General features: G+C 46.1%; 5 protein-coding genes across 5 annotated transcripts; 2 read left to right on the forward strand and 3 right to left on the reverse strand.

Annotated features, from left to right (window-relative positions):
• Positions 1 to 375: 375 nt before the first annotated feature.
• N7479_010705 (putative oxidoreductase, 2OG-Fe(II) oxygenase family) lies at positions 376 to 1,534 on the forward strand (the record flags this gene model as incomplete). Its single annotated transcript, XM_057258396.1, has 2 exons — positions 376 to 765; positions 827 to 1,534. The coding sequence occupies 2 exons, from the start codon at positions 376 to 378 to the stop codon at positions 1,532 to 1,534; spliced, it is 1,098 nt and encodes a 365-aa protein (XP_057105854.1).
• A 3,206-nt stretch (positions 1,535 to 4,740) lies between these two features.
• N7479_010706 (uncharacterized protein) lies at positions 4,741 to 6,012 on the reverse strand (the record flags this gene model as incomplete). The annotated part of the gene is made up of 3 exons (XM_057258397.1): positions 4,741 to 4,852; positions 4,923 to 5,810; positions 5,873 to 6,012. The coding sequence occupies 3 exons, from the start codon at positions 6,010 to 6,012 to the stop codon at positions 4,741 to 4,743; spliced, it is 1,140 nt and encodes a 379-aa protein (XP_057105855.1).
• A 3,841-nt stretch (positions 6,013 to 9,853) lies between these two features.
• N7479_010707 (GMF family protein) lies at positions 9,854 to 10,592 on the reverse strand (the record flags this gene model as incomplete). The annotated part of the gene is made up of 4 exons (XM_057258398.1): positions 9,854 to 10,045; positions 10,121 to 10,251; positions 10,403 to 10,502; positions 10,590 to 10,592. 4 exons carry the CDS (start codon positions 10,590 to 10,592, stop codon positions 9,854 to 9,856), a joined length of 426 nt encoding a protein of 141 aa, XP_057105856.1.
• Positions 10,593 to 10,721: 129 nt separating this feature from the next.
• Positions 10,722 to 12,022, forward strand: N7479_010708 (flavin adenine dinucleotide pyrophosphatase; the record flags this gene model as incomplete). Its single annotated transcript, XM_057258399.1, has 3 exons — positions 10,722 to 11,021; positions 11,094 to 11,260; positions 11,389 to 12,022. The coding sequence occupies 3 exons, from the start codon at positions 10,722 to 10,724 to the stop codon at positions 12,020 to 12,022; spliced, it is 1,101 nt and encodes a 366-aa protein (XP_057105857.1).
• Positions 12,023 to 12,983: 961 nt separating this feature from the next.
• N7479_010709 (Ras family protein) lies at positions 12,984 to 13,941 on the reverse strand (the record flags this gene model as incomplete). The annotated part of the gene is made up of 4 exons (XM_057258400.1): positions 12,984 to 13,222; positions 13,329 to 13,604; positions 13,732 to 13,846; positions 13,930 to 13,941. 4 exons carry the CDS (start codon positions 13,939 to 13,941, stop codon positions 12,984 to 12,986), a joined length of 642 nt encoding a protein of 213 aa, XP_057105858.1.
• Between the last annotated feature and the right edge of the window lie 291 nt (positions 13,942 to 14,232).

A 14,232-nucleotide genomic window follows, 5' to 3' on the forward strand; every position in this document is an offset into this window, starting at 1 on the left:
AGGGGATGGTTTAGACCTGGGAGTTCGTGGAAGGTGTGGTTGTTGGAGGTTGGAGAAAAATTATTTGATGTCACACACCGATAAGATAGGCCATCTATAGAAACATTGAAGGTATAACCAGTTTTATATACATTATTCGAACATGATCTAAGTCTAATCTTCTATTTTATACATTTAGATCCTCGGATGTTAAACTGTCTCATCTCAGTAATTAGGCCTAGATCGTCCCTCGGCTCTTTAATGCTTCCCCGCATATATCGCCTTTGAGTTTATATATTTTAGAGCCAAACACCAGTTCTGTGACATGATATCTACAAAAGCATCTTGAGATAGCTATTATCTACTATTGACACACCATATTTTGCCTTTATCAACATGCAGTTGCAGTCTCAGACCGATCAAAAGGATATCCTTAACAACTTCTCAGGAATTCCACCCTTCCCAGATGATGTCTCTACAGCACCCCTTCTTCGACTATCGTCGGAAAAGCTGCTAGCAGGTGACCCTATAGAGTACAAAAGACTGTTCCAAGCATCTACCGACATTGGGTTCTTCTATCTCGATTTATCAGACTCAGAGCAAGGTTCAGCACTTCTCGGCGACGCAGATAATCTGTTCCAAGTCGGCGAGAGATTATTTGAGCTGAGCCTTGAGGAGAAAAAGAAGTATGATTTGAGCGGAGAGAACTCGTATTTTGGATATAAAGCGCAAGGAGCTGCGGTGATTGACAAGCAGGGAAATCTAGACCGGAACGAGTTCTACAATGTATGTCAGCACTGAGCACATCCACCTAGACCCTCACAGCAGCTGACACAACTATCCACAGGTTTCTAAAGATGATATTTTGGGCATTAGTGATCCTCTACCAGCACCGGAGACTCTGCATCAAAACCGAGCCCGACTAGCATCATTCATGCAAGGGTCACATGCAACCGTAACCCTAATTCTGGACATACTGAACGACCAACTTGCCCTACCAAAAGACACACTACAAAATCTGCATCGACAACAAGCCATAAGTGGCGACCAGGTGCGGTTCATCAAAGCCCCGCCACAGCCAGTAGACGACAGACGTACCGCGATGGGCCAGCACACCGACTTTGGAAGTGTGACTATTCTTTTCAACCGACTGGGAGGCCTGCAAGTGCTACCGCCCGGTGCTGATGCCGAATGGGTCTATGTCAGACCACTTCCTGGCCATGCTATTGTTAACCTTGGGGATGCAATGGTCAAGTTTACGAATGGGCTGTTTCGATCGAACATTCACCGGGTTGTGGCGCCGCCGGGGCTTCAAGCTAGGTCGACGCGGTATAGTCTCGTGTACTTTGCACGACCCGAGGATAGTGTGATGTTGCGTCGGTTGGAGGGATCGGATCGGATCCCGGTCATGGAGGATGGTCAGACTGAAGAGGAGATGAATAGCAAGGACTGGATTATTAGGCGGGCTTTGGGTCATCGGGTGGGCCGTGTTAATGAGATTGGTTTTGAGAAGTCTGCAGGAACGGAGGAACTAAGTCGGAGAATCAAGGCTTAGCATTTCTCTGAGTTTATTTTGTGAATAATGAATAAGGGGAATCCTGGAGTGGGTACGACTTGAACTTCAACGTGTTTGCAAGCAACGTGTTAGGTAGACCTTTATAGGGAAGGGGATGGCCAGCCATCTCTACATGTATGATCTATAGCCATATTATAGAGCACATATACGTCAATTTAGTACTCCGTAGAGCCGACTGATTATTCGGATGATCTTACCCTAACACAAAATAGAAGGCGGCAGTCATGACTTCACCCTGAAATTTTCCAAATCGGGAAGGTACCAATTCTCGTGAGAGTATTGTTTTTCAGTTGGGACTATTTGTACATCTCAAGCCCCTGAAGAAAATAATCGGTTTTCCATCGATATACCATATATCTCCCCTAGATTGTCATTCCAAAAAATCATAAAACATAATGGATAGGCTCGATAAGGGGTAAAACTGGCAGAAACAACCGAGTTTACCAAGCTCAACAGCTGTACTATACACTACACCTCTCTAGGCAAGGGGGTTTACTCTAAATCAGCCCATTCAGCCCATTCATGAAGACAAACTTTAACTAGATTAAGGAAAATATATCCCACGAACGGGCAATTAGAACCCCCTGAAAAAATGACAGCTTCGATTCTTCAGCCCGATTCTTCAGCCCGATACTTTGGTAAAGACAGTTTGGTGGAGAGAATCTAGACACTTCCCCGGACTCCTATATTGGTCATATTTTGTGTGTTGGCGATACTGTCCCTGGGTGGAAATAAAAGTCCCATAGAACTTTGCGTCCGTAGCCAGTTCAATGAGGTTAGAACACTTACTACATCTAGATCTTGGCACGTCAATACCCACGATGTCGGATTGCACTATACCACTTTCTGTTTTGGGGAGAATGTGTAATATGTCAAATTGCAGTTATTATTTCCATAGGCAAATGTTTGCTCCAACATGACAGCCTGTTCTCACATAGTCTGTCGATCATCCATGATCTACCAATTTCAGTCATATACAAAGTAGTTCGAACTGTAGTTAGTGACCTTGTAGAACTATTTTCCAGTGACAGCAGTGGGTTGTCGATCTTTTTTCCTGGGTCTCGGCCTATTTTCGCCCTCTACGGGAGTACTCCGCAGAGCGATGGAGAATAAAGGGACCGTAATAGCTTCTTAATTGGGTTAGTTGACCGTTGAAATGGATTCCAATCTCCAGTCCCTAGCCACTATTAAAAAATTTTAAATGGCACATTTCGGCCGCCTTTCCCCCCTCTCCCACCCGCTCAATTCCCGGTGTTCTGGAACTGGGACCCTTGCTCGCCCCGAAGCGACCCTTTTTACCCCCTGACTTAGGTACTGGCGGCATTATCCTCCGGACATATTTAACCAAAAAAAATGGAACAAAAAATGTAATTTTGACTGAACCCTCTTATAAGTACTCCGTAGCCGTCCAGCACTCGGGATTTGAGGAAATGCAAATCCCGCGACCCAACAATTTGGACTTAATGCGTTGTGACAGCGGGTGACCCTTACGTCCCCGGGCTTTCGGGTGCTTATTTCCTGTCCAGTCGTTTCTATGCAGGAATTTACATACTTCGTTACTCTGTACAGTAGGTAGTTGGTTAAGACGGGATAAGTGACAGGGGTAGGTACCTTTGTTAACCGAAAAAGCAAATATTGTATAGATCTTGAACTGGGCTAACTAGTCGGATCAAATGGATAAGCTACATTGAAAAAACATTAAATAATACGAACAGTCCACCTACTATACTCCGTAATCATCTTCAGCCCTTTAAACCCACAACGCCATCAAATTACACCGATCAATACTATAACAGGAGGCAGTCTCGCCGAACTCAAAGTGTCAGAAATCGAGATATCAGTGGTTTATGGGGAATTTCTCCAGGCCAATAACCTTCAGCTTATATCCCTATTTGCCCCACTATGCATTATTATTGTCTGATGTAGCTTTTTGATGTACTCCAACCTGGAAAAATAATCCCTGTAACAAAATTATATACAATATTGTCCGGAGTACCAGGTGCTTGGTAATTCAAAATCATGCACCGCTCTCAACTGGGTCCAATCTACTCCGTATGTATATAAAAATAAAAAGACGGCTCGGACCGTCCAAACGGAACCACACGGGCTGTGTTTCCCACCTACCCGTCCTACTCAAGTCGCTTTTGAAACGCTAAGTACATCCAGAGCCGTTGTTTACGTTTCATATGTGGTACGATCGATATCCTCTTCGGCCGAATTCGCTCTTCTACCTGAGGGTGCATTCTCGGAAGAGTTCCGGTTTGCGCTTACCTTCCGTGGCGCTGTGCCACCATCGTTTTAAGGTAAATATCAGTTCAGGGAACAGGGCACTGCAGTAGATTTGGAATCTTGGGAATCGGCGATAGACGGTCGAAGACAGAAAATGAGCACGATGTACAAACACTCCGTACAATGTACTTGGATGAGGTAATTGCACATGCGGATCCCCGCAATGAGGCATGACGTAGGAAATTACATTTTAATTCGGACTAAACCAAGATCCCCGTTTAGAAATAAACGCTCTTAGATAGTGGAGAGGTTTGGTGCAGCGTTCTTTTTTTTGGGTAATGGGAATCATGCCAGGTATCGACTTAAAGTATTGTGTAATGATATCTGATATCACAGGAAACGGAAATTGGGCATGATAGGTTCTATTTTTATGGCGTAGTATTAGGTCCCCGTTACATTGCCGCCGGGTTTCATACTATGACAACTGCAAATGTGAAAATTGCTATCTACTTACATGTGAACATCAAGCCATAGGCCCATATGTTTAAAACGTGGTGGGTAATACATGTACGATATACACGTCCGTCCCGGGCGTTGTGAAAATATACACATCATCGGGATTTATGTCGGAGGTGCATGATCAGGCATGTGCAACCTAGAAATTGGGAAAATGAGGCGTTGGTAGTTCAGGTACGGTGAAGAACCCTGGACTCAACCCTGGTCACGTAAATGTGTTCATTTGTGCAGAAGTTAATGCCACTCCATGTATGTGTATGCCATGTATGTTCTGTTCTGTCTTGCTTTGGTAAGGGTGTGGCGTATAAAAAAAAAAGAGGTTGGGGAAGTATGAATAACTTGGAAAATAAAATTAATGGGGTGAAATGGGGGATATCATAAAGGGTTGTGTTGTTGGGCTGTAAAGATCAATCGGGTAGAAAATGGTGTATGTTCCAAGCTCAAGCCGCCCCTTCCACAATGTCCGGGGTATGTCCAAGCGCCATAGCTGCTAGTTTTTCTTCAATACTCCTAAGAATCTCAGGGCTTGTTTCTGGTTTCACCCTTTTAGGTCTGCAAAAGAAATTTAATGTTAGCGAAAATTCCCAAGCCACGTGAATTGTAGAATTGATATCACACGTACGGGATTCGTATAGTTTCATCACACTTCGCCTGACCACACTTCACACAAGTTTCCCCATTACCCTGGAACCAAGTCCGACAAACATGACATTCATAATGGACTCTGCGACGAGTCTTCTTAAACGTGCGCTCGGGTCTAGCTTTTGGGCGATCAGCATCACCCGCGTAGCCATCAGGATATTTATGAAGTTTAGCCGGGTCCCGCGGGCAAATCTTACAGCGCACATGACTGCAATTTGGACATTCCTTGGATCCAGAAGTAAATAGAAAGTCGCAGTTGTGACAGTAGCGGTGTACACGCTGGCGCACTGGCCGATGAATGAAATCTTGGCCGCCCGTGGGTGATGGCATCTTGAATGAAATTTCCTTGGTGGTGCTGAGCTTGAGGTGCGAGGTCCTGGGGAACAGTCGGGGTTGGAGAACATAAATCCCTGGGTTCTTGGCCTTCCGGATTACTGGTTCGGCATCTGTGTTGCGTGCGGTTGGATAGCGGGGACACTTTGTGCAGCGTGTGTGCTGGCAGTTGATGCATATTTTCTCTGCGCCGAAGGTCGTTTCGCAGCGGTGGCAGGTGCGATGCACTCGCATGCGGATTGGCTTTGTTACGCGCGTTATCTTGGGGTCGGTGGGAGTCTTCCATTCGCTGGTGTCGATGGCCAGGCCGTATTTGGCGAAGAGGGCGCGTGCCTTTTCACGCTGGACCGTGCTGTAGTCGGTGATCATGACGGGACCCGGTGTGCTAGGCTCTTGGGGTGGTGCTGATGCTGGTCCTGATTCCGATGCTGGCTTTGATGCTGACGCTGGTCCTGATCCTGGCTCTGGCCCTGGTGCCGACCCTGATGCTGGTGCTGGTGCTGGTGCTGGTGCCGGTGATGGTGCCTTTGGTGCACTGGATTTAGGTCGTGTTAGTAAGTATATAGTGTCGAAATAGAAGAATGCTGTATATCGTACGTAGTTTCGGCTGGGGTGGCTACCCCAGGAGCTATAGATTGTCGTTTGGACATTGACCGGGGACGAAGGATGGTCTTGATACGCTTAAGGTATTTAGAGAAGCCATCAGGCTTGTCTGCGGGGCGATCACCTTGAGGCATTATTCAATCGAAGTACTGGAATGTATGATGTCAAATGCTTTTCTGATATCCAGAGTGTCAGGATTCATTCCACGCAAAATAGGTCGAGTGTGAAGAATATCAAAGTGGACTGGAGGTGGGATTTCCGTGAAGAAGTTGACAGTTGACAGCGGAAGAGTAGGGACAACCCAATTATTATAGAGGATTGAATCAGGAATCAGACTGTAATACCGAAAAAGGTATTAATGTATAACAATTGTATAAAAAAAAGTCCAAAGCTCAGACGTGGGGATTTCCGATACTGTGGTTCTGTGGATTCGGATGGTTTGGGATGCTATTGGAATATTTCAATGATTTATTTTCATTTTGTTTTACTTCATTTGCCTTTGAAAATGGATTTATTTTATATATTTTATGGTATTTATCCAAAGTATTCTCCGGGCAAATTAGATAATACATGAGCCAAAGTATTTCTCCATACTAGCCATTGCAGGGAGATACCGACATTCAGGTACCCACCATATGATAAACTGGTAATAACTCCTGGCAACTCTGACATCTCCCATTTTGTCTCTGATGTGCAAATCCCCACTCTTCCTCCTCCAACCCGGTGACACCTTGGGGAAAAAAATGGCTTTGGCCTCGAAACTCTCTGCCTTCAGGAGGTTCTCTCCATAAAAAATCATATCCGAGAATAGCGTGCCTTTTAACTGGCTCCCGGCGCACATCAGACATGGGACCCCCTGTTCCGCGGCATGCAATTGGTTTCTCTGGGTCCCGTTGGACTACCTTCACGGAGCAACGTTTGTGTCTTTCGTCATGCTTAGTACAAAAGTACAAAGCACGAAGTACACATAATTAGTCTTCCATCCGTCGATGGCGTGGCATGCAACAAAGCTTTGAGTGCAAGAGTGGGCCGGGGAGGGAGGAGTGACATCTGGCTCCAACTGGTCTTCCTACGGCAGCACCCGCCATCCCGGTTGCCTTTCCAAAAACCCCCTAACTTATCGGTCTATCAGTGAAAGTGGATCGGAGAAAAAGAATAGTCGAAGAGCACATGAGCGATGAGCGTGTCTTTAATTTCTTCGCTGTTACTGTAGTCGATCAGGAGGGTTTGAATGGGTTCCTTTTGAAACCGGGATTTGAATTGGATTTGAATTGCCGTGGAGATCGTGAACGACCTAGTTTTTAAGTTTGGTCCTTTGTCCATAGTATTCATATATCTGGTGGTAACTTGTACTCTGTGCTCTGTACATTGTACAACATTGATAAGGCGATTGTTACTAGATTGGAGATTAGTACTCCGTGTGTGACTCGGTATAACCCATTGTTTCATTGATATGGTATCTTGTCTTTCCTGTCTCTACAGCCGTACTTCGTCCTCTTTATAGTGCTGACTGGGTTATTGATAACTAGGATTGTGAAGAAACCCATGCATAATCCATCTAGCACCGAAGGGTGGCAAAAGAAAGAACATTTCGACAGCCACACGGCTCCCCAACTGGACCAGAAGAGGCCATGCAATATGCATGACACGAGGATCCCAAAGCGCAAAGTACAAAAAGTATAAACACGAGCGGTTCGTCCTACAATACACGATGTACTCCGGAATGCTGAAATCTAAGACCAAATACAAAAAGGAAAAGTAAGGAGAATAAAACTGACTTCAAGCCGAGGGTACTACTGCAACACTACTAACTCAACTGTTGATCATCCCTTATTTTGAATTTTATCCCTCAACGGTCTGTTTAGCCTGCCAATTGTCTTTAACCTTTCTGTCACTTTCCAACCCCTGTAATGAAAAGTGGGCTTAAAATGTCAGTATGAAGGAAAAACTGGGATAGTATCAGATAGTATCAATATTTTTTTTATAAATTCCAACAGATCCAGTCCCCTGTGAAAATCAAAAAAGCAGAGTAATTTTACTTGGGGTGGGCCCAAAAGGTGGGACTGAGAAGTGGATGTTGGTGGTCGGATCGCTGGGTCCCAGAGCCCTGGTGCGGCATAGTATGGTACCTACTGGGCTTAACCTTGGATACAAATACTTTGATAAGATACTTCGATATCTGATACTATTTATATGGTCTTAATCCCAACCTTGTAGGTACATATATGTACGTTGCATACAAAAAGGCATCATACACATATCGTGTCCGAAATGACCTCCCTGTACTTGATGGTCCCGGGGGCCCTTCTGCATGCAGTAAGCATGAATGACCCGTCCCATGTGCACGGGAGTATAGACCTGTGCATTTGATACAATGGAAAAATGCATACGGATACTGTATGCTGTATAAGTATCCTGTATCCTGTACACTGTAATCCAGGATCATAGAGTACTCTAAACTTCGTATATAACTAATGATGCTCTATGGAGTACAACATTCCATTCCACCTACATTATTCTAAACTTCTAGAAACATTACTATCCTTTGTTACATGTCGAAGAATATGACTGTTCCAATATCGTACATGATTACTCCACCCGGCGCAATGGTAAAGCTACACACGGCTGACAGGCCCTCTTTGCCACCGCTATTCTAGATGCCACGAAATTTCGTCGGGCTTCCGGCCCTTTTGTACCATCCGATTGGTAATAGAAAGCATCGACTGCATCAATATTATATTATAGTATTACTACAAGGTATACGGTGTACAATATTGAAATTATTGGAATGGTATTTGGATGAAATGACAATCAAAGGCCTAGTAACAAGGCATCTATAAAATCTATAAAATGCGCACGTTGTAAAAGATCTCCAGGGCGTTGACTTTATGTATAGTAAACCCTATCTCGACAAGATATCAGTCCCACGGGAATATTCCAGAACATACAACCTGCACAGACACCAGACCCATCGACCAACTTCCAGCCAAACGAGATCAAAATCAGAGTTGAGTAAACGTATCTCGTAGTGGGCGATCACATTTGCAAAGGGACCAATCAACCACCCCTGTATATATTGCACTTCCACTTACCCACCCATTATAAGAAAACAAAAATAACCCGCCAATTGCATTAACTAAAAGACCCGGAATCCTTTTCAGAGATCCCGTATATGGCGGGACTAGCGGAGCCATACGAATGTGTATGTTGTATATGGGCTACGGGCTACAAAGATAATCATTGCTTTCCAAAAGACTTGTGAGATTGAAAGAACTTTGCACTGAATAACTAAGGCTGACTCCCTAGTGGGAATTAGGTCTAGTTGCATCGCTTAGCATAGCCTGTTCATCCGTGGCTGGCGGCGATCAATCCTGGGGACATATTGGGTACATCGCCCCTCCAGGCAGAAGGACTGGCTATTCTTGAATGAGGGATGTTGATACCCAAAAATCATGACAAACATTATGTCACCAAGGCCTAGGCCACACAGTGCCAATCAACTACAACATAGACTGGCCGAGCCCATATGCGCATCGTCATCCCCAATGACGGGCGTAGGCCATTTTCCTCTACGAAACAAGGAACAGAGTTATGTCGGAGTCGATATCTCGTGAGATCTACCACTGGCCAGGACATACGAATTGCTTGTTAAAACATATCCGGTTGATAGATCACAAATTCCATTCTAGCAATGCTCTCGTGTGATCGACACCAACTTGGGATCCCGGGGATTTGGTTAGTCCAGGCAATCAGGTGCATGTCAGATTTCGAATTCCAGAAGTACTAGATTCGACACCCGCATAGAATATCTGCGCGTATGCATGGGCGGAATTTCCAAGCCAATAGGATCCAGCCAGTCCGCAGAAGAAAAAAAGAAAAAACGCCCTCTATACAAAACCCACGCCTTGGGTATATGCTCAATCCACCAACGAACATGCTCTCCAACCAAGTGATACATCCATTAACACATGTGGCTTAATCCGACCCTGTCAGCTTGGACTTGATGTCGATGATATCTTCATCGGCCTCGACCTCAATCACCCGGTTGACTTGGGCACTGCTGCGCATCAGCTCCACTGCGTTTGCATACGACATCCGTTGCATCGGGTTACAGTTCTCCGGGAGCCAGTAGAGGAGAACATAAGGGACTGTGGGACGTCCGTCCTTCTGTGAGTGCATATTTCATTTAGTACACGTATGTCATCAGACAGGCCAGGTCTATATTCTTGATCTAAAACTCACGGTAGTCATTGGGTAGCTGAGCAGAATGAATCGTGGTGAGGAGTCGGGGAGATCGTCGGACAGATCTTCCATATTGGAGTAGACTTTATCGTCTTGAGGCCTAATCTCCTGGCTCTTTGCATCAATGATATCTATCATGCCCCACTTGTCAGCCTAAGACGCAAGCAAGGAAGGCAACCGGTATGGTTATGGTTGGCACTGTGCATTTGCACGTGCTATATATCCCGGCTTCTCTCAAAGTGCATGGGAGATATGGGAAAGCGCAGATCTAGGGGCGCGTACAGATGATAGCTTGCGCGTCCTTGGCTCTGGATGTGCCCAGGCGGAACTTGCGCAGCTTCTCCTTAGTCTCGGGTGAGAAGGAATATAGTCGTGAATCAGACTACCATAAGTCAGCAACTGATGGAGGAAACTTGCAAGTAGGTCGCGTGGCATGTGTCAATGAACCTGGTGCAGGAAGACATCTCACCATTTTGGATGTTAACTGTGAGACACGCAGAGAAGACAAAGAAATGAAAGCCCTGAGTTAAGCGTTAATAATGCACGGGATAAAGATGATACTGGATATATTCAACCTGGCAAACGGAGAAGAGAGTAAGGAATGCCAGACGATGGAAATGCGGGCGGAGTTTCCCTGTTCCCCCCACTTCACCTCCTCCGCGCTTTGAACAATCCAGATCCCAATTACTCCTACACCTATATCTCCATGCTCAACCGACTGAATCTACTGACCCGACATTTCTCGCGTCCATTCAGTCCATCTCGTCCCACTAGCCCGTCCTTCTCGACCCCGTCCCTGGCCCCTCGTTCAGGTCTCTCCGCGATGACATCAGCCGCGATCGCAAAGCCCATCCACACGGCAGCATGTCTCATTATTGGCGATGAGGTTCTCGGTGGAAAGGTAATCTGAGATATCCACGGGCTCTCCCATGAGCAGAACAGGGATTCTGACATTATCTCAACCCGCCATTAGACCATCGACACCAACTCGCCGTTCCTAGCCAAGTTCTGCTTCTCGCTCGGCATCGAACTGAAGCGAGTCGAGGTTATCCCCGATGATGAAGAGGACATAATGGAAGCCGTACGACGCATGAGCGCCCGCTATGATTTCGTCGTTACCAGCGGCGGTATTGGGCCCACGTGCGTACCTACAACTCCATCCCTAGTTTCTCCGCATCCAAGCCGAAATGCATCCACACCGACAACGCGCAAGCAACGCGGCACTTCATGAAAACCCGCCGCTAACACATTCATCCCCCAATTTACAGTCACGATGATATCACATACTCCTCAATTGCCAAGGCTTTCAACCTGAAGTTGGAATTGCACCAGGCGGCCTTCGAGCGCATGAAGCGCCTCTCCAAGCCTCACCCCATGCAAATCAACTTCGACTGGGATACACCCTCACCGAACCTAACCGCCAAGCTGCGCATGGTCGAGCTGCCCTTCGACCCCAAGGTCTCCCCTGAGTCGCAGGCCGTATTCGTCGCCGATGACTTGTGGGTGCCGATCGCCGTAGTGAACGGCAACGTGCACATCCTGCCCGGAGTGCCTCGGCTCTTTGAGCGTCTGCTCTTGAACTTGAAGCCCTTGCTTATCCCCCGTCTGACTGACCCAGAGGGCAAGGGGACGTTCCGCTTGATGATCAGCACCCCGTTGCCTGAGAGTGCGGTGGCGCCGTACCTGACTGAGCTTGCGGCTAAGGTTGAGCCTCGGGGAATTAAGGTCGGCAGCTATCCCCGTTGGGGCAAAAAGCGCAATACTGTTACTTTGGTCGGAGCGGATAAGGCTTACATGGACTCATTGATCAGTGAGGTTGAGGAGAATGTGCAGGGTAAGCTGGTGACCAAGGAGGATGAGTTGGATCCTTCCTCCGACTCGGAGCAAGTTTTCAGCCAGTAGATTGTTTACTATATTTGATATCCTTGGAGTAAACCGCGATGCTCGAGACGGCGCAGTGCATAGAGCATAGCAATTTGACATGATATGTACATATGTATATTTTCAGTTAGAGTGTCGAATATGTGAACATTGACCAGACTAGATTATCACATGAAACTATAAGCGAGACTGTTGGATTGAGAACTCATGATCTAGTAGCTGTCATAGCAGCCCTTCAACAAGGGAACCCTTGTCAACAGATCATTATAATATCCTTGATATAATCTATCAGACCGGATAGATTGCAATATCAGGGATAGGTAGGCATATAATTTCATACACAGAGTACTAGAACAAGCAAGATATCAGGACCTCAAACTCAAAGGTACACGCCGCAACGATGAAAATGAATCCACCTTGCTATGAAAGAACATATATTGACAGCCATGTCGTCTGAAGCGACAATGATAATGATAATAAAAAAGCGATAGATAACAAACACCAGGAATCTTTCGCAAAGACTTGAACAGTAAAAAGGTAATAAAAGGGACTAAAACACGCAATCGGACAACAAAAGGGGAATCAAAATGTTTCGTGAGACGAGGTTGGGCGTCAAGGTCGGCAGTCATCAAGAATGCGAGTTGAAGAACCCACAAACATCCGTAACACAAACGACAATGCCACTTCTTTGGTTATTTTTTTTCTTCTGTTTTGGTTGTTTTCTGTTCTGCCGAGGTTGCAATCGGGTTGCAAGTCTCCGTATTTCCCATTTGTGATCTGAGTGGCGGGTTATTGCAGATTATGGCCATTCAAAGGTAAACAAGATATCCAACTTTCTCAAGGGTGTGCACTACACCCTCGGATGTATAAATCCTCCACCTAACTCGTCTCGACATTGTATACATATTTCGGATTTGGGGGAGTTTGTCGAGATTCGAGGGCGTCGCAGCGATTCGGATCATTTTGGTATGTTGGCTTTTTTTTACATGATGACGCACTTCGAGCAGCAGCCAGCGCTCTCTTCCGGATCGCTCACGTCCATCTTGCCCTCTGGTGCGCGAGCACCGAATGCACCGGAGCCGGAGGGGTACGATGACATCTCCTTGTTGTAGCGACGGATCTCGCGGACGAGGTCGTAGAAGGCGTCCTCGACGTGGATGCGAGACTTGGCGGAGGTTTCGATGAACTTGCAGCCGAACTGGCGGGCGAGCGCTTCGCCCTCTGTTGTAAGGAGTGAATTGTTAGCGGAATTCGGAATTCGGATTTAAGTTCAGGTTTCAAGGGGAGAGTTTCAGGGGAAGTTGGAATGTGGCGATGCAACACATACCTTGTTCAGAGACAACACGCTCCTTCTCCAAATCGCACTTGTTGGCAACGACAATGATGGGGAAGTAATCCTTGTCCTTGACGCGCAAAATTTGCTGTTGGAAGGTCATGATTTCTTCGAAGGATTGGCGCGATGTAATGGAGTAGATGAGAAGGAATCCCTCGCCGGTTCGCATGTATTGTTCTCGCATAGCCGAGTATTCCTCCTGGCCTGCTGTATCCAAGACATCCAACAAAGCAACTTCATCATCGATCAAACACTGCTTGCGGTAGGAATCTATAGGCGGAAGAAGGTTCCGAATCAGCCATGTTGTTCAACTAAGGTCCGGCATCCCTAGAAAGAAGCGAAAAGATCCGCGCGGTTGATGGTTGATGAAACGGGGGGGGGGCTTGAATGTGCTTACCTTCAATTGTTGGATCGTACTCGTCCACGAAGTGACTCTGGATCAGCTGGATGGTCAAACAGGACTTGCCGACGCCACCACCGCCGACAACCACCAGCTTGTATTCTCTTAGGAACTGTTAAATATTAGTTAGCCATTGGGAACCTTGAAATGTCCAGAACAAGTCTCATTTGGAAGCAGATGGGATGAATAGCTTACCTTTGAGGCCATTATGAGTTTCAAGTCGAGAAGATGAAACGAAAAAGAGATATTAAGGCGATAATAAAGGAATCGCAGGCCAATTTAAAGAGAAATCCACCTAAGTCCTTAAAAAAAACAAAGGGTGGGAGAATTAGGGGGAGAGTTCGGAGGTTGGAATTGGCGGGAAGAAATAAATGGAGCCAGAGAGCTTCCAAGGTCCCAAGGTTGTTCTTTTTGTAGACTCTTTTTCAATATTCCAAGGTCTGGGGTAAACAAAAATATTATAAAACAAGATAAAAGAGATCTGTTTCTTTTTGTTTT

This window comes from Penicillium vulpinum (assembly GCF_028829585.1).
Source record: "Penicillium vulpinum strain IBT 29486 chromosome Unknown utg000004l_segment0_segment0, whole genome shotgun sequence".
In the NCBI taxonomy this organism is placed as follows: domain Eukaryota; kingdom Fungi; phylum Ascomycota; class Eurotiomycetes; order Eurotiales; family Aspergillaceae; genus Penicillium; species Penicillium vulpinum.